The 24,782-nt window shown below is 47.8% G+C and overlaps 2 protein-coding genes across 3 annotated transcripts in view; one reads left to right on the top strand and one right to left on the bottom strand.

The window, feature by feature from the left end:
- The first annotated feature begins 250 nt into the window (after window positions 1-250).
- Window positions 251-22,921, top strand: LOC135521709 (testis-expressed protein 10 homolog). The gene is made up of 17 exons (XM_064947381.1): window positions 251-384; window positions 675-879; window positions 952-1,139; window positions 2,248-2,574; window positions 2,665-2,880; window positions 3,023-3,269; window positions 3,356-3,468; window positions 3,821-4,077; window positions 4,178-4,313; window positions 4,440-4,609; window positions 11,891-12,068; window positions 13,485-13,573; window positions 13,703-13,836; window positions 19,422-19,502; window positions 19,576-19,760; window positions 19,893-20,103; window positions 22,251-22,921. The coding sequence occupies exons 2-17, from the start codon at window positions 694-696 to the stop codon at window positions 22,359-22,361; spliced, it is 2,829 nt and encodes a 942-aa protein (XP_064803453.1). The 5' UTR covers window positions 251-384; window positions 675-693; the 3' UTR covers window positions 22,362-22,921.
- Window positions 22,908-24,782, bottom strand: part of LOC135521708 (inversin-like) — a 35,696-nt gene continuing 33,821 nt past the window's right edge. For both annotated transcript variants that reach the window (XM_064947380.1, XM_064947379.1), the window contains exon 19: window positions 22,908-24,351. In XM_064947380.1, coding sequence (XP_064803452.1) covers window positions 24,245-24,351 — 107 coding nt within the window. In that variant the 3' untranslated portion in view covers window positions 22,908-24,244. The remainder of the gene's footprint in view (window positions 24,352-24,782) is intronic.

Raw genomic sequence — 24,782 nt, 5'->3', positions numbered from 1 at the left:
GTATCTCTAGAAAGACCCGTGACGTACCTGATTTTATGAGCTTATGTGATTGCCTGTGCACTCGAACTCGGAAATTTGAGTTCAAATTAATAAAAAAACATTAAAAGATAATAACGACACACATTTTTCATTTGAAATGTATCCTTTACACAAGTTGCAATAAAACACTGATATATGTAGACGTGAAATTGAGAACAGGAAAAAACAAACGAATGTTGCAGGCAAATGTGAAGACAGCTTAGCTAGTTGTCGTATCAAAGAGAAAGGCCCATGTTTGTGAAGAGACAACACGAGCTTGATTTTGCTGATTGACCGTCTTCAAAAGCTACATTCGGCGCGGGAACGCTACTGCATGCACAATTATTTCTGACAGTGTCAACACACGTGGGTGTTATTATTACGTTTCAAAACGCAATCAATTATTCTGGGTTTACTGCTCATAGATTCTGTGTAAGAGCCATTAGCTTGCAAATGCACTGCCCGTTGTGATTGTGGTCTCCTCATGGTCCATCACTAGCACACACTTCGTTATTGTGTCAAATGGCATCATATTCCCCATAGAGTGAACCACTTCATCAACATCAACCCTGTTTGGCTCTGGTCAGGACAGAAGTAGTGCACTATATTAGAGAATTGGTTGCAATTTAAGATGTTCCCCATGTTTCTCTCCACAGATAGTCCTATCCTGCAGAGATGACCAAGTGCAAGAAGAAGAAGAGGCAGGATGACTTCCAGAAGGTCAAGCTGAAGGTGGGGAAGACCAAGCCTAAAGCTGACAACGCTACCAACATCAACTTCCGCACCAAGGGAATAAACCTAACTGAACAGCTGAAGAAAGATGCTAATGCACCCACCACACACCGGAAGCTCAACATCAAGGTAGGTAACACAGACACACAAACACACTCACTCCTCTACTGTACCTTATGCTGTGTGCCTCCCCTCCTCTAGGACCTGTTGTCCCAGCTGCATCACTACAGTGGTACAGTGAAACAGGGAGCTCTTGTGGGACTGAGGGAGCTGCTGACCCTTCACCCCTCAGAGTTAGACCAACACCTCTCCAGTCTGCTCAGCGAGGCTGCTGCCGTCTTCACAGACAAGGACCCGAATGTACGGATGTCTGCCACACGCCTGCTCAGGTTAGAAAAGCATTTTGTTATGACAGTGGGAATTTGTCTTCAGGTCTTTAAAAAAAAAAAAAAAAAAAACCTTTATTTAATAACTTATTTGGGCTGCGATATAACAGCCAGTGAAAGTGCAGGGCGCCAAATTCAAAACAACAGAAATCTCATAATTAAAATTCCTCAAGCAGACATGTATCTTATACCATTTTAAAGGTAATCTTGTTGTTAACCCCACCAAAGTGTCCGATTTCAAATAGGCTTTACAGCAAAAGCACCACAAACGATTATGTTAGGTCAGAGCCAAGCCACAGAAGAACACAGCCATTTTTCCAGCCAAAGAGAGGAGTCACAAAAAGCACAAATAGAGATAAAATTAATAATTAACCTTTGATGATCTTCATCAGATGACACTCATAGGACTTCATGTTACACAATACATGTATGTTTTGTTCGGTAAAGTTCATATTTATATAAAAAAAATCTCAGTATACATTGGGCGCGTTATGTTCAGTAGTTCCAAAAACATCTGGTGAATTTGCAGAGAGCCACAAGAATTTACAAGTGTTATGCATGGAATTAAAGATATACTTCTCCTTAATGTAACCGCTGTGTCAGATTTCAAAAAAGCTTTACGGAAAAAGCAAACCATGCTATAATCTGGGAACAGCGCGCAGAGAACAAATACATATATCCGCCATGTTGGAGTCAACAGAAGTCAGAAATAACTGGTCACCTTATCATCCAAGCTACTCAATACTGCCCCTGCAGCCATAAGAAGTTTTAACCAGGTAGATCAGTTGAGAACAAGTTCTCATTTACAACTGCGACCTGGCCAAAATAAAGCAGTGTGACAAAAACAACAACACAGAGTTACACATAGGATAAACAAAAGTACAGTCAATAACAATATAAAAATCTATATACAGTGTGTGCAAATGGAGTAAGGAGGTAAGGCAAAACATAGGCCATAGTGGCGAAATAATTACAATATAGCAATTAAACCCCCACAAAACCATACACCACTTGAGAGCAGCACAGTCCTTGGAGAAATGCCTTAATACCAATTCTTCTACTAGTGCACCTCCCTAACCTTTAACCTCTACCCTCTCCATGCCCTGCCCAGGTTCATAGCCCAGAGTGTGCCAGCGGAGCGGACGTCTCCATTCTTCCCTCTCCTCTCTGCCCACCTCTCCTGTGCCATGACCCACATCGAGACGGGTATCCAGGAGGATGCCCTGAAAGTCCTCGACGTTTTGCTGGACCACTATCCTGCCCTGCTGGCCGCTCGTCCCGCCCTGCTGCTCACCAACTTCCTGGAGCTGATCTCACACAGAAGTACCGGGGGCGGGGCAAGGAAGGGGCAGGAGGGGAAGGGGAGGAGCTGGGCCCTGTCAGTCAACCCTAACAGGAACGTGACTGGTCAGCAGTGGAGACTCACAGTGCTGCTCAGGTATTCATACACTTGCAATGAGTTAGCAGTGTCCTATAGGTGTGTACATGTATTTTTCTGGCGTGACCTTTGTGTTATTGTGTTTTCCAGACTGGGGCGTTTTCTTCAGGCGGTAGTTGAGGAGAGGCGAGCAGAGGAGGGGGTTGCATGTGTCTCAGGTGACATGTTCAGTGTCTTGAATGGACAAGGAGGAGCTAACACTCCTTTGGAGCTCAATTGGGAGGAGCTTACCTACAGAAAAGGTGGATTTCAGGTGTTTGAACATTCAGGAGCCATGCCCACTCCGCATTCCACCTTCAAACTCAGGTACACACATCACAGACACACACTTCATTAACAAGCATATACACACACACACTTCATTAACAAGCATATACACACACACACTCTGCTGACTCACTCTCCTGTCCTGCTCATCATCTGTCCCTTTCCTCCACTGTATTTGTAGGCCGGAGACTGAGCCTGGGGCTGGGGTGAGTGAGGGGCTGGGCACAGGGGAGGCTGTACGGGGCTTTGCCTCCACCCTGGTGCCCCTTCTACTAGACGTCTGGGTAGAGGCTAGTGCCAGCGACCGGAGCAAGACTGACAGTGCTCATCTCCTCACCCCCGACGCCATGTCACTGATGTACCAGGTCCTCTCCATACTACAGCTGTTACGCAAGCTGGCGCCACAGAGGGAATACCAGGATACACTGGTAACACACACACACACAGGTCTTCTCTCTCAGTGTAACATGTGTGGTTACCTTTGTTCTATTAACACTGGTGTTTGTGTGTTTAGGATGTGTGGTTTCGCAGTGAGTACCTGGGGGATTTTAAGCAGCACTTCATGAAGAACTTCCCCTATGGAAATCTGGACACCCCTAAACAAAGGCGGAAGACAGACCCCAAGAGGTGAGGTGGTGCTAGGGCCCATGGTGTATGTGTAGGTACTCCAGCGTTTCCCAAACTAGGGGTCGCTACCCCATATGTGTCTCCTGATTTGAAAATGGGGTCGTGAGAGAAACTCTTGGGGGGGGAAACATCTGGTCTATAGTCAACTGAATGCTCTGCTTAGTCGTAGAACCACGGTTCAATTTCAGCTATTAGCAGTTAGGACAACCCGTGGTTTCTGTTTTCTTCCTAAAAATTTGCTCTAACCATTAAACAGTTTGAGCTATTACCAATTATGATATATAATATCAGCACAAAATTACTGGGGGGGGGACATAATTAAAAGTGTGTGTGTTTGGGTGTGGTGTTTCAGGAGTAAGCAGTCCACTACAATCCCAGGGCAGACAGTGGAACCCTTGGCTCTGAACGTGTTGCTCTGCCAGGTCATGGTTTCCATGGTTACCCTCAGCCAGAGGGAGGGGCAAGCCCATGAGCCCGATGCTGAGTGGCTGATGCCTCTGAGAGGGTTTGTCCAAGAGACTCTGTCCAGTGGGGCCAAGCTGAGCCAAAGACACCTACATACACTCCTGGAGACTGTCTGGAGAATGGTCATCACACAACGCAGCAGGGGTAAGACTGTGTGGGTTTGTGTGGGCAGTCAAGGGTGCAGTTATGAGTTCATCTTAAATGGTTTTCACATGTCTGGCGTCCTAACCGGTGGTGTGTGTAGCGGTGACGGAGGATCTGTTACAGGCGGTGTATGTTCAGTACCAGCAGATGAACCTGAATCTGCAGACCAGAACACTGCTACTTTCCTTCTACAGCAGACTGTACCTACAGGAACACAACCACACACACATCGCCAGGTAACACACACACACGTTCTGTTTACTGTACCAAATAACCAAAGATATATGTAGGCATAACCAAGTCTGCAGGGTAGACTACTCTGCTCCTAAATGTCTTTCTTCCTCTTCGGTCTCCCCCTTCAGGAGTAGAGTGTTGTCTCGGTGGCTGGCTGCTCTACCGCTCCAGTTGTCCCAGCTGGGCCACCGTAACCCTGCCCTCTCAGACAGGCTCCTGCTCTCCATCCAGGCTGCTGCCTCCCGCGGGAACAAGGCCCTGCTGAACTCCCTACACACGCATGCATGCAGGCTCTATGGTGAATACACACACACCTGTATGCAGGCTCTACGGTGAATACACACACACCTGTATGCAGGCTCTACGGTGAATACACACACACCTGTATGCAGGCTCTACGGTGAATACACACACACACCTGTATGCAGGCTCTACGGTGAATACACACACACACCTGTATGCAGGCTCTACGGTGAATACACACACACACCTGTATGCAGGCTCTACGGTGAATACACACACACACCTGTATGCAGGCTCTACGGTGTATATATATAACATAAAAAAACACACATCTGAGGCTCCACTTATAACAGTCGCGCAGATCGGTACTAAACAGGTAGTCACTAAATGGCCATGCTAGAAAATATCTAAATGACAATGTACCCTTTGGAGATGTTTTCTATGTTTCTCCACTGGGGGGCAGTAAAGGTCCATCTGAACTCCATAGCAGGAGAGAGAGGGGAGCATATTGTTACAAGCTAGAGACAAAGGTTGGAGGAGTATCAGTTAAAAGGAGTGGAGGTTGTGGGTGGTGGAGGGCACCTATGTTGTAATATAATCTAAGACAGAACTAGTGAGGGGGTTTGTGTTATGATTAAAGGCCCTTGGGAAGACAGAACTGGGGAGGGTGAGGGGGTTTGTGTTATGATTAAAGGCCCTAGGGAAGACATAACTGGTGAGGGGGTTTGTGTCATGATTAAAGGCCCTAGTGAAGGCAGATCTGGTGGGGGGGTTTGTGTTATGATTAAAGGCCCTAGGGAAGACATAACTGGTGAGGGGGTTTGTGTCATGATTAAAGGCCCTAGTGAAGGCAGATCTGGTGAGGGGGTTTGTGTTATGATTAAAGGCCCTAGGGAAGACAGAACTGGTGAGGGTGAGGGGGTTTGTGTTATGATTAAAGGCCCTAGGGAAGACATAACTGGTGAGGGGGTTTGTGTCATGATTAAAGGCCCTAGGGAAGACAGAACTGGGGAGGGTGGGGGGGTTTGTGTTATGATTAAAGGCCCTAGGGAAGACAGATCTGGTGAGGGGGTTTGTGTTATGATTAAAGGCCCTAGGGAAGACCGAACTGGTGAGGGTGAGGGGGTTTGTGTTATGATTAAAGGCCCTAGGGAAGACAGATCTGGTGAGGGGGTTTGTGTTATGATTAAAGGCCCTAGGGAAGACAGATCTGGTAAGGGGGTTTGTGTTATGATTAAAGGCACTAGGGAAGACAGAACTGGGGAGGGTGAGGGGGTTTGTGTTATGATTAAAGGCACTAGGGGAGACAGAACTGGGGAGGGTGGGGGGGTTTGTGTTATGATTAAAGGCACTAGGGGAGACAGAACTGGGGAGGGTGGGGGGGTTTGTGTTATGATTTAAAGGCCCTAGGGAAGACAGAACTGGGGAGGGTGGGGGGTTTGTGTTATGATTTAAAGGCCCTAGGGAAGACAGATCTGGTGAGGGGGTTTGTGTTATGATTAAAGGCCCTAGGGAAGACAGAACTGGTGAGGGTGAGGGGGTTTGTGTTATGATTAAAGGCACTAGGGAAGACAGATCTGGTGAGGGGGTTTGTGTTATGATTAAAGGCCCTAGGGAAGACCGAACTGGGGAGGGTGAGGGGGTTTGTGTTATGATTAAAGGCCCTAGGGAAGACCGAACTGGGGAGGGTGAGGGGTTTTGGTTATAATTAAAGGCCCTAGGGAAGACATATCTGGTGAGGGGGTTTGTGTTATGATTTAAAGGCCCTAGGGAAGACAGATCTGGTGAGGGGGTTTGTGTTATGATTAAAGGCCCTAGGGAAGACCGAACTGGTGAGGGTGAGGGGGTTTGTGTTATGATTAAAGGCCCAAGGGAAGACAGATCTGGTGAGGGGGTTTGTGTTATGATTAAAGGCCCTAGGGAAGACAGATCTGGTGAGGGGGTTTGTGTTATGATTAAAGGCACTAGGGAAGACAGATCTGGTGAGGGGGTTTGTGTTATGATTAAAGGCACTAGGGAAGACAGAACTGGGGAGGGTGAGGGGGTTTGTGTTATGATTTAAAGGCCCTAGGGAAGACAGAACTGGGGAGGGTGGGGGGTTTGTGTTATGATTTAAAGGCCCTAGGGAAGACAGATCTGGTGAGGGGGTTTGTGTTATGATTAAAGGCCCTAGGGAAGACAGAACTGGTGAGGGTGAGGGGGTTTGTGTTATGATTAAAGGCACTAGGGAAGACAGATCTGGTGAGGGGGTTTGTGTTATGATTAAAGGCCCTAGGGAAGACCGAACTGGGGAGGGTGAGGGGGTTTGTGTTATGATTAAAGGCCCTAGGGAAGACCGAACTGGGGAGGGTGGGGGGTTTGTGTTATGATTTAAAGGCCCTAGGGAAGACAGAACTGGGGAGGGTGGGGGGGTTTGTGTTATGATTTAAAGGCCCTAGGGAAGACAGATCTGGTGAGGGGGTTTGTGTTATGATTAAAGGCCCTAGGGAAGACCGAACTGGTGAGGGTGAGGGGGTTTGTGTTATGATTAAAGGCCCAAGGGAAGACAGATCTGGTGAGGGGGTTTGTGTTATGATTAAAGGCCCTAGGGAAGACAGATCTGGTGAGGGGGTTTGTGTAATGATTAAAGGCACTAGGGAAGACAGATCTGGTGAGGGGGTTTGTGTTATGATTAAAGGCACTAGGGAAGACAGATCTGGTGAGGGGGTTTGTGTTATGATTAAAGGCACTAGGGAAGACAGAACTGGGGAGGGTGAGGGGGTTTGTGTTATGATTAAAGGCACTAGGGGAGACAGAACTGGGGAGGGTGGGGGGGTTTGTGTTATGACTTAAAGGCCCTAGGGAAGACAGAACTGGGGAGGGTGAGGGGGTTTGTGTTATGATTTAAAGGCCCTAGGGAAGACAGAACTGGGGAGGGTGGGGGGTTTGTGTTATGATTTAAAGGCCCTAGGGAAGACAGATCTGGTGAGGGGGTTTGTGTTATGATTAAAGGCCCTAGGGAAGACAGAACTGGTGAGGGTGAGGAGGTTTGTGTTATGATTAAAGGCACTAGGGAAGACAGATCTGGTGAGGGGGTTTGTGTTATGATTAAAGGCCCTAGGGAAGACCGAACTGGGGAGGGTGAGGGGGTTTGTGTTATGATTAAAGGCCCTAGGGAAGACCGAACTGGGGAGGGTGAGGGGTTTTGGTTATGATTAAAGGCCCTAGGGAAGACATATCTGGTGAGGGGGTTTGTGTTATGATTTAAAGGCCCTAGGGAGGACAGATCTGGTGAGGGGGTTTGTGTTATGATTAAAGGCCCTAGGGAAGACAGATCTGGTGAGGGGGTTTGTGTTATGATTTAAAGGCCCTAGGGAAGACAGAACTGGTGAGGGGGTTTGTGTTATGATTAAAGGCCCTAGGGAAGACAACTGGGGAGGGTGGGGGGGGTTGTGTTATAATTAAAGGCCCTAGGGAAGACAACTGGGGAGGGTGGGGGGGTTTGTGTTATGATTAAAGGCCCTAGGGAAGACATAACTGGTGAGGGGGTTTGTGTTATGATTAAAGGCCCTAAGGAAGACAGATCTGGTGAGGGGGTTTGTGTTATGATTTAAAGGCCCTAGGGAAGACAGATCTGGTGAGGGGGTTTGTGTTATGATTAAAGGCCCTAGGGAAGACAGATCTGGTGAGGGGGTTTGTGTTATGATTAAAGGCACTAGGGAAGACAGATCTGGTGAGGGGGTTTGTGTTATGATTAAAGGCACTAGGGAAGACAGATCTGGTGAGGGGGTTTGTGTTATGATTAAAGGCCCTAGGGAAGACAGAACTGGGGAGGGTGAGGGGGTTTGTGTTATGATTAAAGACACTAGGGAAGACAGAACTGGTGAGGGTGGGGGGGTTTGTGTTATGATTTAAAGGCCCTAGGGAAGACAGAACTGGTGAGGGTGGGGGGGTTTGTGTTATGATTTAAAGGCCCTAGGGAAGACAGAACTGGTGAGGGTGGGGGGTTTGTGTTATGATTAAAGGCCCTAGGGAAGACAGATCTGGTGAGGGGGTTTGTGTTATGATTAAAGGCTCTAGGGAAGACAGAACTGGTGAGGGTGAGGGGGTTTGTGTTATGATTAAAGGCACTAGGGAAGACAGATCTGGTGAGGGGGTTTGTGTTATGATTAAAGGCCCTAGGGAAGACCGAACTGGGGAGGGTGAGGGGGTTTGTGTTATGATTAAAGGCCCTAGGGAAGACCGAACTGGGGAGGGTGAGGGGTTTTGGTTATGATTAAAGGCCCTAGGGAATACAGATCTGGTGAGGGGGTTTGTGTTATGATTTAAAGGCCCTAGGGAAGACAGATCTGGTGAGGGGGTTTGTGTTATGATTAAAGGCCCTAGGGAAGACAACTGGGGAGGGTGAGGGGGTTTGCGTTATGATTAAAGGCCCTAGGGAAGACCGATCTGGTGAGGGGGTTTGTGTTATGATTTAAAGGCCCTAGGGAAGACCGAACTGGTGAGGGGGTTTGTGTTATGATTAAAGGCCCTAGGGAAGACAACTGGGGAGGGTGGGGGGTTGTGTTATGATTAAAGGCCCTAGGGAAGACAGATCTGGTGAGGGGGTTTGTGTTATGATTTAAAGGCCCTAGGGAAGACAGATCTGGTGAGGGGGTTTGTGTTATGATTAAAGGCCCTAGGGAAGACCGAACTGGGGAGGGTGAGGGGTTTTGGTTATGATTAAAGGCCCTAGGGAAGACGGAGTGGGCGATTCACCATCACAAGACTCTGTTTGTCTGAATGGTCTGTGACATCAGCAATGTGCGTCAGCAGCCAACATAACATAATACAGACTATCTGATCATTACTACTCTCTCCCTTTATCTCTCTAGCTCTATCTCTTTATCTCTGTCTGTTTGATGATTTTCTTTCTTAGACCATAAACTGGTGATGGATCGTCCATTCACTCTTTACGTCACAATTGTCTTCTTGTTGTTAGGTACGGTGTGTGTATTTACAACACCATGGTCCTGGATAGGTACAGGAGTGCAAGCTTTTGTTCCAGCACTAACACACCAGATTCAGCTCATCAAGGGCTTGATGGTTACAGGTGACTCTAATGATGGGGCGTATTGGACAGGAGCTAAGGTTCGACAGGACCACAGTTTCCCTCCTCTGCTATAGTGTATGAGCTGTAGTTTCCCTCCTCTGCTATAGTGTATGAGCTGTAGTTGCCCTCCTCTGCTATAGTGTATGAGCTGTAGTTTCCCTCCTCTGCTATAGTGTATGAGCTGTAGTTGCCCTCCTCTGCTATAGTGTATGAGCTGTAGTTGCCCTCCTCTGCTATAGTGTATAATATAATAATAATATATCCCATTTAGCAGACGCTTTTGTCCAAAGCGACTTACAAGTCGGCTGGGGCCACTACTTTTACATATGGGTGGTCCCAGCGGGAATCGAACCCACGACGCTTGGCGTTGCAAGCGCCATGCTCTACCGACTGAGCCATGAGCTGTAGTTGCCCTCCTCTGCTATAGTGTATGAGCTGTAGTTGCCCTCCTCTGCTATAGTGTATGAGTTGTAGTTGCCCTCCTCTGCTATAGTGTATGAGCTGTAGTTTCCCTCCTCTGCTATAGTGTATGAGCTGTAGTTTCCCTCCTCTGCTATAGTGTATGAGCTGTAGTTTCCCTCCTCTGCTATAGTGTATGAGCTGTAGTTGCCCTCCTCTGCTATAGTGTATGAGCTGTAGTTGCCCTCCTCTGCTATAGTGTATGAGCTGTAGTTGCCCTCCTCTGCTATAGTGTATGAGTTGTAGTTGCCCTCCTCTGCTATAGTGTATGAGCTGTAGTTTCCCTCCTCTGCTATAGTGTATGAGCTGTAGTTTCCCTCCTCTGCTATAGTGTATGAGCTGTAGTCCCTCCTCTGCTATAGTGTATGAGCTGTAGTTTCCCTCCTCTGCTATAGTGTATGAGCTGTAGTTGCCCTCCTCTGCTATAGTGTATGAGCTGTAGTTGACCTCCTCTGCTATAGTGTATGAGCTGTAGTTGCCCTCCTCTGCTATAGTGTATGAGCTGTAGTTACACTATAGCAGAGGAGGGCAACTACAGCTCATACACTATAGCAGAGGAGGGCATGAGCTGTAGTTGCCCTCCTCTGCTATAGTGTATGAGCTGTAGTTTCCCTCCTCTGCTATAGTGTATGAGCTGTAGTTTCTCTCCTCTGCTATAGTGTATGAGCTGTAGTTACACTATAGCAGAGGAGGGCAACTAGCTCATACACTATAGCAGAGGAGGGCATGAGCTGTAGTTGCCCTCCTCTGCTATAGTGTATGAGCTGTAGTTTCCCTCCTCTGCTATAGTGTATGAGCTGTAGTTTCTCTCCTCTGCTATAGTGTATGAGCTGTAGTTGCCCTCCTCTGCTATAGTGTATGAGCTGTAGTTACACTATAGCAGAGGAGGGCAACTACAGATCATACACTATAGCAGAGGAGGGCATGAGCTGTAGTTGCCCTCCTCTGCTATAGTGTATGAGCTGTAGTTGCCCTCCTCTGCTATAGTGTATGAGCTGTAGTTGCCCTCCTCTGCTATAGTGTATGAGCTGTAGTTGCCCTCCTCTGCTATAGTGTATGAGCTGTAGTTGTCCTCCTCTGCTATAGTGTATGAGCTGTAGTTGCCCTCCTCTGCTATAGTGTATGAGCTGTAGTTGCCCTCCTCTGCTATAGTGTATGAGCTGTAGTTGCCCTCCTCTGCTATAGTGTATGAGCTGTAGTTGCCCTCCACTGCTATAGTGTATGAGCTGTAGTTGCCCTCCTCTGCTATAGTGTATGAGCTGTAGTTGCCCTCCTCTGCTATAGTGTATGAGCTGTAGTTGCCCTCCTCTGCTATAGTGTATGAGCTGTAGTTGGTGATGTGTAGAGCAGCCAAACTGGTAAAAAAAAATACTGCAGTTTGAACTTTAACGGCTTTAACAAGGTAGAAAGTGTATAGAGTTGATAATAAATGTACATTTCTAAATAATTTAATCTCTGGAAAAGTGTTCTTCAATCACAGTATTTTTTTATATAAAGCTTTTAGCAGCATTTTTGTTGATTTTGTGGTCTCAAACCAGTGAGTTTATTTAAATTCTTAATCAAGAATATGGGCAAAATGTAGTTATTGAGAATGAGAGGTGGGAATGTTGTTCCCTTGTCATATAATAGATTTCCAAATTGTATTTTGACTATTATTTTTCTTGACGCGAATATTGGGTCAAGACTGACAACCTGGTTCAATATGGGTCCTGAGACAACCAGTTGAGAACCGCTGTTGTAGAGTTTGTATATTGACGTGTGTGTGTGTGTGTGTGTGTGTGTGTGTGTGTGTGTGTGTGTGTGTAGACCCACAGGAGGGCAGTGTGGTATTGTTACCGGCTGAATCTCAGCAGCGATTGGTCCAGCTACTCTACTTCCTGCCTGTGATGTCACAGGGTCTGTTGGCCAATCTGAGTCGCTGCTGCACTGCGGGACGCGTCTCTGCCGGCCTGGCCGCCTCCCTCATACGCATCATACACCTCAGGTAACCCCAGCAACCTCCCAAAGCTACAGGTCAGAGACTCTGTCACTAACCCAATGTTCTTACATGGTCCCTGTGTCACACAAATGTGAGAGTCATGTGCCATGCGGTTTAAACTTAAACAACGTTTGAGCGTTGAGGTTTCATCCTCAACATCTAGATGATATCCAGGGCAGACCAACATCACGTGGCCTTTACGGTTTGCCATCGTTTCTCTTGCACTGAAAAATGTTCTGAAGAGAATTTTCAATTCATAAAAGTGTGAGTGAGCGAGAGCCTTCAGTCATTCCTGGTTAGAGAGGGGAGACAACAGACCGATGGTTCGCCAGCTTAATGGAATCAAACAATCAACCAATTAAGGCACATCGAGGGTTGTGGCACAAGATCGGTGTCATGAGCTCATGGTTTATAACAAGGCCTGATGCTGATGGCACTTGATGGGAATTTATAGTTCACTGGACCTTTAGATGGCAGTGTTGGTCCTTTAGTGTGCTGTTGTGTGTGAGCATAGCAATGTTCTGCCGTTTGGTCATGCTGTGGTTTGCCTCACACGCATCCGACCTTGCATTACGCTATCAGTGTTCCTCGCCGGCAAATGTGTGTGTATTTGTGAGACACCCAGTGTTTCTCTGGGGTAGTGTTACACACACACACCTGTCTAGGGGTAGGGGAAGTGTGTGCGCGCGTAGAGACTAGGGGTTGGGGCTCCACTCCACCAACACTCCGGACCGTCCTCTCTCACTCCACCAACACTCCAGACCGTCCTCTCTCACTCCACCAACACTCCAGACCGTCCTCTCTCACTCCACCAACACTCCAGACCGTCCTCTCTCACTCCACCAACACTCCAGACCGTCCTCTCTCACTCCACCAACACTCCAGACCGTCCTCTCTCACTCCACCAACACTCCAGACCGTCCTCTCTCACTCCACCAACACTCCAGACCGTCCTCTCTCACTCCACCAACACTCCAGACCGTCCTCTCTCACTCCACCAACACTCCAGACCGTCCTCTCTCACTCCACCAACACTCCAGACCGTCCTCTCTCACTCCACCAACACTCCAGACCGTCCTCTCTCACTCCACCAACACTCCAGACCGTCCTCTCTCACTCCACCAACACTCCAGACCGTCCTCTCTCACTCCACCAACACTCCAGACCGTCCTCTCTCACTCCACCAACACTCCAGACCGTCCTCTCTCACTCCACCAACACTCCAGACCGTCCTCTCTCACTCCACCAACACTCCAGACCGTCCTCTCTCACTCCACCAACACTCCAGACCGTCCTCTCTCACTCCACCAACACTCCAGACCGTCCTCTCTCACTCCACCAACACTCCAGACCGTCCTCTCTCTCTCCACCAACACTCCAGACCGTCCTCTCTCTCTCCATTGTAACCTGTGTGCGTTTCAGGTCCTCTTTGAGTGGCTGGTCAGTAGGGTCTCAGGACGCGACCCTGCGTGATGTTGACTACATCAGCTTCCTGTTCTCCACCCTCACAGGTCAGGCTCCGCCCTCACATTTCCTGTCTCACTGGTATCTGGTCAACAGATGTGATGAATATTCAGGTTCTTGAAGAAGTACACTTCAAGAAAACTTACCAAGAAAACTTACCAATCTCTCTCTTTCAGGGTTTTCGTCTGATGAGCTGGCCACCCTGCAGGAGGCTGGGGATGATAGCGTGCTTCCTCCCTCCCCCCTCTCCCCCCTCAGTCTCTACCCCACCCCCCTGGAGCAATTCACACACCACTGGGACGTGGTGGAGGTCAGGACACACCTCACTCAGAACACCTAGCAGGGCTTTATAAGTGACTGTTGTGACAGAGACGGTGAATGAGAGGTCTAAATGTGGAAAGAGAAAGACAGCGACCGAGATGGAGACTGAGCACTTCTGCCAGTGTAGTGTACCTGTGAGAGGTGTTCTGGACACTGTGTCAGTTATTTAGTTCCCCCTGGTGTCACACACAGGGCTCAGAGGGGGGGATGCTTTATCTGGCCACGCTGGCCGAGAGGGGAACCTTTATCGCGTTGCGCAGGCTGTGTCTGCGTGGTTATCGGGCACTGTGGAAATGTAGAAATGCTAATGAGAGCCTGTGGCATGACGGGAGTGTGACATTTGTGCTCGGAAATTACTGTTAAAGGAAACGTGCCCCGAAGCAAGAGGTGTGTGTGGGGGGGGGGCTATAATCACTAATTCAGCTCTTCAATTAGAGCCTGAGATCCTGGTCATCTCATGTCTGAGTCAATCAGACTGAGGGTTGGGGGGGCAGGGGGGACAGGATTAGGGGACGGACCATGTCTGCTCTGATTCCACTAATGAGACAGGATTGTTTTTAATGGAGGAGAGAATGCCAACAGGTGCACACAGGTCTGGGGGCTGGTTCACACACACATTCTAACACATTGAACACACCTCATTTCAATAGAACGTAATGACAAATTGGCTTTTGATTTGAAGTTAATGAGGAAAAGTTTAACAATGTTTCTCATCTCTGAAAGTTTGTGTGATGCCCTCTCGTCTCACCTGTACCCCTTTGTCGCTCTCTACAGTGTGTGTGATGCCCTCTCGTCTCACCTGTACCCCTCTGTCGCTCTCTACAGTGTGTGTGATGCCCTCTTGTCTCACCTGTACCCCTCTATCGCTCTCTACAGTGTGTGTGATGCCCTCTCGTCTCACCTGTACCCCTCTATCGCTCTCTACAGTGTGTGTGATGCCCTCTCGTCTCACCTGTACCCCTCTGTCGCTCTCTACAGTGTGTGTGATGCCCTCTCGTCTCACCTGTACCCCTCTGTCGCGCTCTACAGTGTGATGCCCCCTCGTCTCACCTGTACCCCTCTGTCGCTCTCTACAGTGTGTGTGATGCCCTCTCGTCTCACCTGTACCCCTCTGTCGCTCTCTACAGTGTGATGCCCCCTCGTCTCACCTGTACCCCTCTGTCGCTCTCTACAGTGTTTGATGCCCCCTCGTCTCACCTGTACCCCTCTGTCGCTCTCTACAGTGTGTTTGATGCCCCCTCGTCTCACCTGTACCCCTCTGTCGCTCTCACAGTGTGTGTGATGCCCTCTCGTCTCACCTGTACCCCTCTGTCGCTCTCTAGTGTGTGTGTGTGTGTGCAGTGACATATTGTAATGTACTTGTTGGCCCCAACCTGTTATGTATCTCTTGGATGTGTGGAGAAAGGCCATCTGTTAGAAATAACTAAGTAGACATTTGCACGTGTGGTGTAATGTGGTTTGTCTGATGAATGGTTGTGGGTGATGTTGATTAGAGAAGAGTGACGTGTCCCTCTCCTTCATTTGTCCTCTAATTCCATCCCTCCATAATGCCATTACTACTATTGGATTTCGCCTTCCTTACACACAGACACTTCCTGATTGTTTGGGCTCATAAAACAATGTTTAAAAAGATTGTCAGATCTGCCACGTCAGCTCCCATTACCGAGCCTCGCTTAACCCTTTCATTTCTAGGAAAAGGGGGAGTGTGAAGGAGAGGTATCTGGTGGATGTGGAGGAGAGGTATCTGGTGGATGTGGAGGAGAGGTATCTGGTGGATGTGGAGGAGAGGTATCTGGTGGATGTGGAGGAGAGGTATCTGGTGGATGTGGAGGAGAGGTATCTGGTGGATGTGGAGGAGAGGTATCTGGTGGATGTGGAGGAGAGGTATCTGGTGGATGTGGAGGAGAGGTGGTATCTGGTTGATGTGGAGGAGAGGAGGTATCTGGTGGATGTGGAGGAGAGGAGAGGTATCTGGTGGATGTGGAGGAGAGGAGGTATCTGGTTGATGTGGAGGAGAGGAGGTATCTGGTTGATGTGGAGGAGAGGAGGTATCTGGTGGATGTGGAGGAGAGGAGAGGTATCTGGTGGAGGAGAGGAGAGGTATCTGGTGGAGGAGAGAAGAGGTATCTGGTGGATGTGAAGGAGAGGTGAGGTATCTGGTGGATTTGGAGGAGAGGAGGTATCTGGTTGATGTGGAGGAGAGGAGGTATCTGGTTGATGTGGAGGAGAGAAGAGGTATCTGGTGGATGTGGAGGAGAGGAGGTATCTGGTGGATGTGGAGGAGAGGAGGTATCTGGTGGATGTGGAGGAGAGGAGGTATCTGGTGGTTGTGGAGGAGAGGTGAGGTATCTGGTGGATGTGGAGGAGAGGAGGTATCTGGTGGATGTGGAGGAGAGGTGAGGTATCTGGTGGATGTGGAGGAGATGAGAGGTATCTGGTGGATGTGGAGGAGAGGAGAGGTATCTGGTGGATGTGGAGGAGAGGAGAGGTATCTGGTGGATGTGGAGGAGAGGTGAGGTATCTGGTGGATGTGGAGGAGAGGTGAGGTATCTGGTGGATGTGGAGGAGAGGAGGTATCTGGTGGATGTGGATGAGAGGTGAGGTATCTGGTGGATGTGGAGGAGAGGAGGTATCTGGTGGATGTGGAGGAGAGGAGGTATCTGGTGGTTGTGGAGGAGAGGTGAGGTATCTGGTGGATGTGGAGGAGAGGAGGTATCTGGTGGATGTGGAGGAGAGGTGAGGTATCTGGTGGATGTGGAGGAGAGGAGGTATCTGGTGGATGTGGAGGAGAGGAGGTATCTGGTGGATGTGGAGGAGAGGAGGTATCTGGTGGTTGTGGAGGAGAGGTGAGGTATCTGGTGGATGTGGAGGAGAGGTGAGGTATCTGGTGGATGTGGAGGAGATGAGAGGTATCTGGTGGATGTGGATGAGAGGTGAGGTATCTGGTGGATGTGGAGGAGAGGTGAGGTATCTGGTGGATGTGGAGGAGAGGTGAGGTATCTGGTGGATGTGGAGGAGAGGAGAGGTATCTGGTGGATGTGGAGGAGAGGAGAGGTATCTGGTGGATGTGGAGGAGAGGTGAGGTATCTGGTGGATGTGGAGGAGAGGTGAGGTATCTGGTGGATGTGGAGGAGAGGAGGTATCTGGTGGATGTGGATGAGAGGTGAGGTATCTGGTGGATGTGGAGGAGAGGAGGTATCTGGTGGATGTGGAGGAGAGGAGGTATCTGGTGGTTGTGGAGGAGAGGTGAGGTATCTGGTGGATGTGGAGGAGAGGAGGTATCTGGTGGATGTGGAGGAGAGGTGAGGTATCTGGTGGATGTGGAGGAGAGGAGGTATCTGGTGGATGTGGAGGAGAGGAGGTATCTGGTGGATGTGGAGGAGAGGAGGTATCTGGTGGATGTGGAGGAGAGGAGGTATCTGGTGGATGTGGAGGAGAGGAGGTATCTGGTGGATGTGCAGGAGAGGTATCCGGTGGATGTCGAGGAGAGGAGGTATCTGGTGGATGTGAAGGAGAGGAGAGGTATCTGGTGGATGTGGAGGAGAGGAGGTATCTGGTGGATGTGAAGGAGAGGAGGTATCTGGTGGATGTGGAGGAGAGGAGGTATCTGGTGGATGTGGAGGAGAGGTATCTGGTGGATGTGGAGGAGAGGTATCTGGTGGATGTGGAGGAGAGGTGAGGTATCTGGTGGATGTGGAGGAGAGGAGGTATCTGGTGGATGTGGAGGAGAGGAGGTATCTGGTGGATGTGCAGGAGAGGTATCCGGTGGATGTCGAGGAGAGGAGGTATCTGGTGGATGTGAAGGAGAGGAGAGGTATCTGGTGGATGTGGAGGAGAGGAGGTATCTGGTGGATGTGGAGGAGAGGAGGTATCTGGTGGATGTGAAGGAGAGGAGGTATCTGGTGGATGTGAAGGAGAGGTGAGGTATCTGGTGGATGTGGAGGAGAGGAGAGGTATCTGGTGGATGTGGAGGAGAGGAGGTATCTGGTGGATGTGAAGGAGAGGAGGTATCTGGTGGATGTGGAGGAGAGGTGAGGTATCTGGTGGATGTGGAGGAGAGGAGAGGTATCTGGTGGATGTGGAGGAGAGGTATCTGGGGGATGTGAAGGAGAGGAGGTATCTGGTGGATGTGAAGGAGAGGTGAGGTATCTGGTGGATGTGGAGGAGATGAGAGGTATCTGGTGGATGTGGAAGAGAGGTGAGGTATCTTGTGGAGGAGAGGTGAGGTTAAGAACAACTGATTTACAACGAGGGCCAAACCCGGCTGGGCCAATTATGCGCCGCCCTGTGGGACTCCCAATCACGGCCGGATGTGATACTGCCTGGATTCGAACCAGGGACTGTAGTGACGCCTCTTGTACTGAGATTAGGCTGGACAGTAGAACAAGTCAAAATTCACCCAAGGCTGAAAATGGCAAAAGAACATTGGCTAAGCTGAACATTGGCTAAGCTGGAACACTTGCGCGAGCCCATAGCAAATTAATGGAATGGCATGTTCGCAGAGGCTGTTTTGACTGAAGTGATGCTTAGAATTCCATTTCGCCTAAATGGCATTAAAAAATGTATCCCTTTTTATTTTACCACTAAAATCTGTTCTTAGGACGAAACTGAAAAATAACAACTTGTGTAGAAAGTTAACATCCGCAACTCAGTGGTGCCAAGTGTGCTTATGTCTGCATAACGAGGAAGTAGGGAAAAAATTGCAACTTCCATTTCTGGTCTAGCATTTGATGACAATGAGATACACTGCCCAGCCTTACATAATTCGAGAGAGGAGATTCTCATGATTAATATGGTGTCCGAATTGAAAAATTGTGAAATATACACATTGCGAGATATTTGGCGAAATATACCAGCATGCTTCTCCATAGGAAAACAATGGGGGGAGCTTGGCGTTCCAAAGGCAAAAGGTATTTTGGGGATAGCGTTTAATGACTACGAGATACACTGCCCAGCCTTACATAATTAGAAAGAGGAGATTCTCATGATTAAAATGGTGTCCAGATAATAAATAAAAAATCTAAATATACACATTGCGAGATATTTGGCAAAATAGACAGGCATACCTATATTTCCCTATAGGAAACAATGGGACGACCTCAGAGTTCTATGAGTAATTTTTAGTTGTTTACATTTGAACTATAAACATCGTGTGCAGGTCTCCATTGCCAACAATAGTAAAGCAGGCATTGTGACATAAGTACAATAAACTGGGATTAGAACGTTCGGAAGGTGTGTTGGTGTCACAGTGTTCAATAGAACTAATAGGAGCTGGCAGGGTGAAAAATACCCTAAAATAAGGCCTGTTTTTTTGTGATCACTTCAATACTACGGCAGGCAGCTGGGATATATGGTAATATTATTAAACTGGGCTCCACCGCAGATGCAATGAACTAGTTTTTATTAGAAAAAAGCATTGTTAAAAATGTCATGTGTCCAGCCTACTGAGATGCAGTGCCTTAGACTGCTGCGCCACTCGGGAGACACTCCGATATGAATGATATTAATGTTGTGAAATATGACCTATAAAACAGCAGGAAGTGATCTTAACCACTGTCTATGTCCCACCCACAGGAAGTGTGCCACTGCTTGGAGACGCTGGGGTCTCGTTCACAGTGCTTTGACGTGCTGCAGAACGGCATCTGCAAGAACCTGGTGAGATGGTGTACTTGTGTGTACTCATCTCTGTGTGTGTGTGTGTGTGTGTAACTGTGTCTCTCCCTCCCAGACTGGTCTGTCTGTGGTACCAGACAGTATGGCAGCAGGGTTGTTGAGAGCGGTGGCCAGACTGTTGGACCTGTCCTTCCTCCCCAGTGAACCTCTACTGAGGTTCCTGTCCCGCTGCTGCCTCAGCCTACTGTCTCTGCTACTGACCCTACAGCAGGACACCGCCTCAGAGAACAACCACAAGAGGTAGCCTGTGTGTGACCTCTCTGTGCAGTCATGTTGTGTGTGTAACCTTTATCCTTCCCTGTAGGGAGGTGGTGTGGGGTGTATGTGTGTGTGTGTATAGATTGTGTCCAACCTTTCTCTCCCTCCCTGCAGCGAGGCAGTGTGGGGCGCGTGTGTGGCAGTGCTGAGCAGCATTCCCCGGCTGTTGCGGTTGGTTCTGCAGTCATTGCGAGTTCGGGACCTGTGTGAGGAGGAGCTGCCTCAACTGGCCCAGATACTGTCCCTGCTGCTGCAGCACACAGCGCTTCGCAACCACATGCTGGCAAACGCAACTCTACTACAACACATTATACAGGACCTCACGGTAAACACACACAGTCATCTACTCAACCACATGCTGGCAAACAACTCTACTACAACACATTATACAGGACCTCACGGTAAACACACACAGTCAACTACAACCACATGCTGGCTAACCCAACTCTACTACAACACATTATACAGGACCTCACGGTAAACACACACAGTCATCTACTCAACCACATGCTGGCTAACCCAACTCTACTACAACACATTATACAGGACCTCACGGTAAACACACACAGTCATCTACTCAACCACATGCTGGCAAACACAACTCTACTACAACACATTATACAGGACCTCACGGTAAACACACACAGTCATCTACTCAACCACATGCTGGCAAGCACAACTCTACTACAACACATTATACAGGACCTCACGGTAAACACACACAGTCAACTACAACCACATGCTGGCTAACGAGACTCTACTACAACACATTATACAGGACCTCACGGTAAACACACACAGTCATCTACTCAACCACATGCTGGCAAACAACTCTACTACAACACATTATACAGGACCTCACGGTAAACACAGTCATCTACTCAACCACATGCTGGCAAACAACTCTACTACAACACATTATACAGGACCTCACGGTAAACACACACAGTCATCTACTCAACCACATGCTGGCAACAACTCTACTACAACACATTATACAGGACCTCACGGTAAACACACACAGTCAACTACAACCACATGCTGGCTAACCCAACTCTACTACAACACATTATACAGGACCTCACGGTAAACACACACAGTCATCTACTCAACCACATGCTGGCTAACCCAACTCTACTACAACACATTATACAGGACCTCACGGTAAACACACACAGTCATCTACTCAACCACATGCTGGCAAACACAACTCTACTACAACACATTATACAGGACCTCACGGTAAACACACACAGTCATCTACTCAACCACATGCTGGCAAGCACAACTCTACTACAACACATTATACAGGACCTCACGGTAAACACACACAGTCAACTACAACCACATGCTGGCTAACGAGACTCTACTACAACACATTATACAGGACCTCACGGTAAACACACACAGTCATCTACTCAACCACATGCTGGCAAACAACTCTACTACAACACATTATACAGGACCTCACGGTAAACACAGTCATCTACTCAACCACATGCTGGCAAACAACTCTACTACAACACATTATACAGGACCTCACGGTAAACACACACAGTCATCTACTCAACCACATGCTGGCAAGCACAACTCTACTACAACACATTATACAGGGCCTCAAGGTAAACACACACAGTCAACTACAACCACATGCTGGCAAACACAACTCTACTACAACACATTATACAGGACCTCGCGGTAAACACACAGTCATCTACTCAACCACATGCTGGCAAACAACTCTACTACAACACATTATACAGGACCTCACGGTAAACACACAGTCATCTACTCAACCACATGCTGGCAAACAACTCTACTACAACACATTATACAGGACCTCACGGTAAACACACACAGTCAACTACAACCACATGCTGGCAAGCACAACTCTACTACAACACATTATACAGGACCTCACGGTAAACACACACAGTCAACTACAACCACATGCTGGCAAACACAACTCTACTACAACACATTATACAGGACCTCACGGTAAACACACACAGTCAACTACATCCACTTGCTGACAAACGCAACTCTACTACAACACATTATACAGGACCTCACGGTAAACACACACAGTCAACTACAACCACATGCTGGCTAACGCAACTCTACTACAACACATTATACAGGACCTCACGGTAAACACACACAGTCAACTACATCCACTTGCTGACAAACGCAACTCTACTACAACACATTATACAGGACCTCACGGTAAACACACACAGTCAACTACATCCACTTGCTGACAAACGCAACTCTACTACAACACATTATACAGGACCTCACGGTAAACACACACAGTCAACTACAACCACATGCTGGCTAATGCAACTCTACTACAAAACATTGTACAGGACCTCACTGTAGTAAGGAAGCTTAAACAAGTATCATGTTAGAATAAAAACGTAAGTGTGGTGTGTGTTCTCTGAGGTTCGAATGATGGTGTGTGTGTTCCAGAGGTACTGTCGAGGTGAGTCCAAGGAGCAGTGGATGACTGACCTGCTGTACTGCTACAGCGTAACCATGGCAACTCATCGGGGAAACCTGGGGCTCCGAGACATCTACTGACCTAGGCCCCAAACCAACCACAGGCCCGTCTTACTGTTCTCTGTCCACTGTCTAACCCACATGTCAAACTTATTCCACGGAGGTCATAGTGTCTGAGGGCTTTCGCTCCACCCTTGTACTTGATGGATGACTTAAGGTCACTAATGAGTAAGGAACTCCCCTCACCTGATTGTCTTAATTGAAAGGAAACATGAAAAACCTGCAGACACTCGGTCGTCCGTGGAATGAGTTTGACACCCCTGGTCTAACCCGACATCCTGTCTTCCGCATCGGTCTCTCTGTCCTCCTCATTCAGCTTTTATTCCTGGCCCAAAACCAACTGTCTTCTTCATATTGCTAAATATTGTGGCCACCACTAGTCCTGGAGAGATAAAAGGATGTACAGGCTTTAGTTACAGTGCAGCACTAACATACTTCTTTAACTAATCACCTGAATCAGTGCTGGGTTGGAACTAACACCTGCACACACTGCATCTCCAAGACCGAATTAAAGGATTTCTCAACTGATTACTGTTTTTATTACAAAAAGAGAAAATAAAGCTGGAGTCACTGAAACTCAATGTATTTATTTGAGAAGTTTTCTAAAAGAGTAGAAAAACAACATGGGCATTAACATTGATTTTGGTATTCATTCATAAATGTAAAGCCTTGACATATGATTGTGTTTCAACAGTAGTGCATCAGTGAACAGCATCGACACTGAAACACAGTTTCTATCTTAAGTGACAGTTCATCTTGATGGGGTGCCACAAACATCTGGCTAACTTTAAGTCAACTATTTCTTTAAGGCAGGAAGTGATGTATAATATACAATTAAAGAGTAACGGAGTGTGTATAAAATGCATAAATATACCCCCCTCCACAGAGTCCTACAGAGAAAGTACAGGTACACGTGTACCATCTGGACCTAAATGACCTTGTGTACATCTGTGCACCTACTATTATGGCTGAGGGGGGAAAGTGGGAGGGGCATGCATGCCTGTGGGAACCTGCTCAGGTAGATACTGAGGTAGAGTTGACTACAACCTAGTACAAGTGTTATGGCTGACGGGAAGCGTGTGTGTCTGCAAGCAGGCGTGTGTGTCAGCGTCTGCAGGTGGGCTGGCTGTATGACCGGCTGTTGACAGACTGCCTCATTCTCCACATGGGAGGAAAGGTTATCTCTGTGTGTGTGTGTGTTCATTTTCTGTATGGTTGAAATTATCTTGCACACAATACCATGTTGGTTGACTTAACTGTGCCCTGTGAGGTCTCATAAATTTGTCCTCTCTTCCTGTGTCCAGTAGTATAAACAATCAGGCCAAGAACTCCTCCATGGTTAATACTGGGCACAGAGAGTACAATCTGAGAGGAAGAGGCTATGCAAGAGGGATTACTCTGCCTGAAAATACAGCATGACACAGACCAATTGGGGATTTTTTATATGGTGGTCCAATTGATACGTGAGGCTTATTTGGCCTAATATACATTTTGTCATATTTAGGTTATTACAACTGTACACATCTCTGAGAAGTCCGTTATATCAGCATTATTCACATGCAAACCCACCCTCATTGGCTAAAGAGTTCCCACCTCTAGAAAAATATTCCTATAGTTACGCCATTGGGGCCCTCCTCTTGTCAGTATATAGATGCTCTGTTTACAATCTGGCCAATAACTCCACCATGATAAGGCCGTTGGGTAAATCATTTCAAGACAACACACATATATATATATATGTGTGCGCCATTTAGCAGATGCTTATATCCAAAGCAACTCAGTCACACGTACATACATTTGACATATGGCTGGTCCTGGGAATGGAACCCAGTACCTGAGCATTAGAAGTGCCATGCTCTACCAACTGAGCCACGGAGTACACGTGCAGGGTGTGTGTGTAGTTGTCAGTGTTTCCCCCGGCCCTGTCCAGCGCTGTGGGGTCTGAGGTGGTAGGAGTACTGCCTGGCCTGCCCCACTGCATCACACAGGTGCACACACTCCACACTGCTCACTGCAAAAACACACACACAGAAGGAAACAACATGCTAACAGAGGAAACAGATTGTGTACAGTTCATCCACATCACTCTATTCCTGTAATCAAATTAATCAAATCAAATTGTATTGGTCACATACACATGGTTAGTAGATGTTATTGCAAGTGTAGCGAAATGCTTGTGTTTCTAGTTCTGACAGTGCAGCAATAACTAACCGGTAATCTAACAATTCCACAACAACTACCTAATACACAGAAATCTAAGTAAAGGAATGGAATAAGAATATATAAATATATGGATGAGCAATGACAGAGCGGTATAGGCAAGATGCAATAGATGGTATAAAATACAATATATACACTACCGTTCAAAGGTTTGGGGTCACTTAGAAATGTCCTTGTTTTGAAAGAAAAGCAATTTCTTTGTCCATTAAAATAACATCAAAT

This window comes from Oncorhynchus masou, chromosome 30, assembly GCF_036934945.1.
Source record: "Oncorhynchus masou masou isolate Uvic2021 chromosome 30, UVic_Omas_1.1, whole genome shotgun sequence".
Lineage (NCBI taxonomy): Eukaryota > Metazoa > Chordata > Actinopteri > Salmoniformes > Salmonidae > Oncorhynchus > Oncorhynchus masou.
Note: the sequence above shows the minus strand (reverse complement) of the source record. Positions and strands in the feature narration are given on the sequence as shown.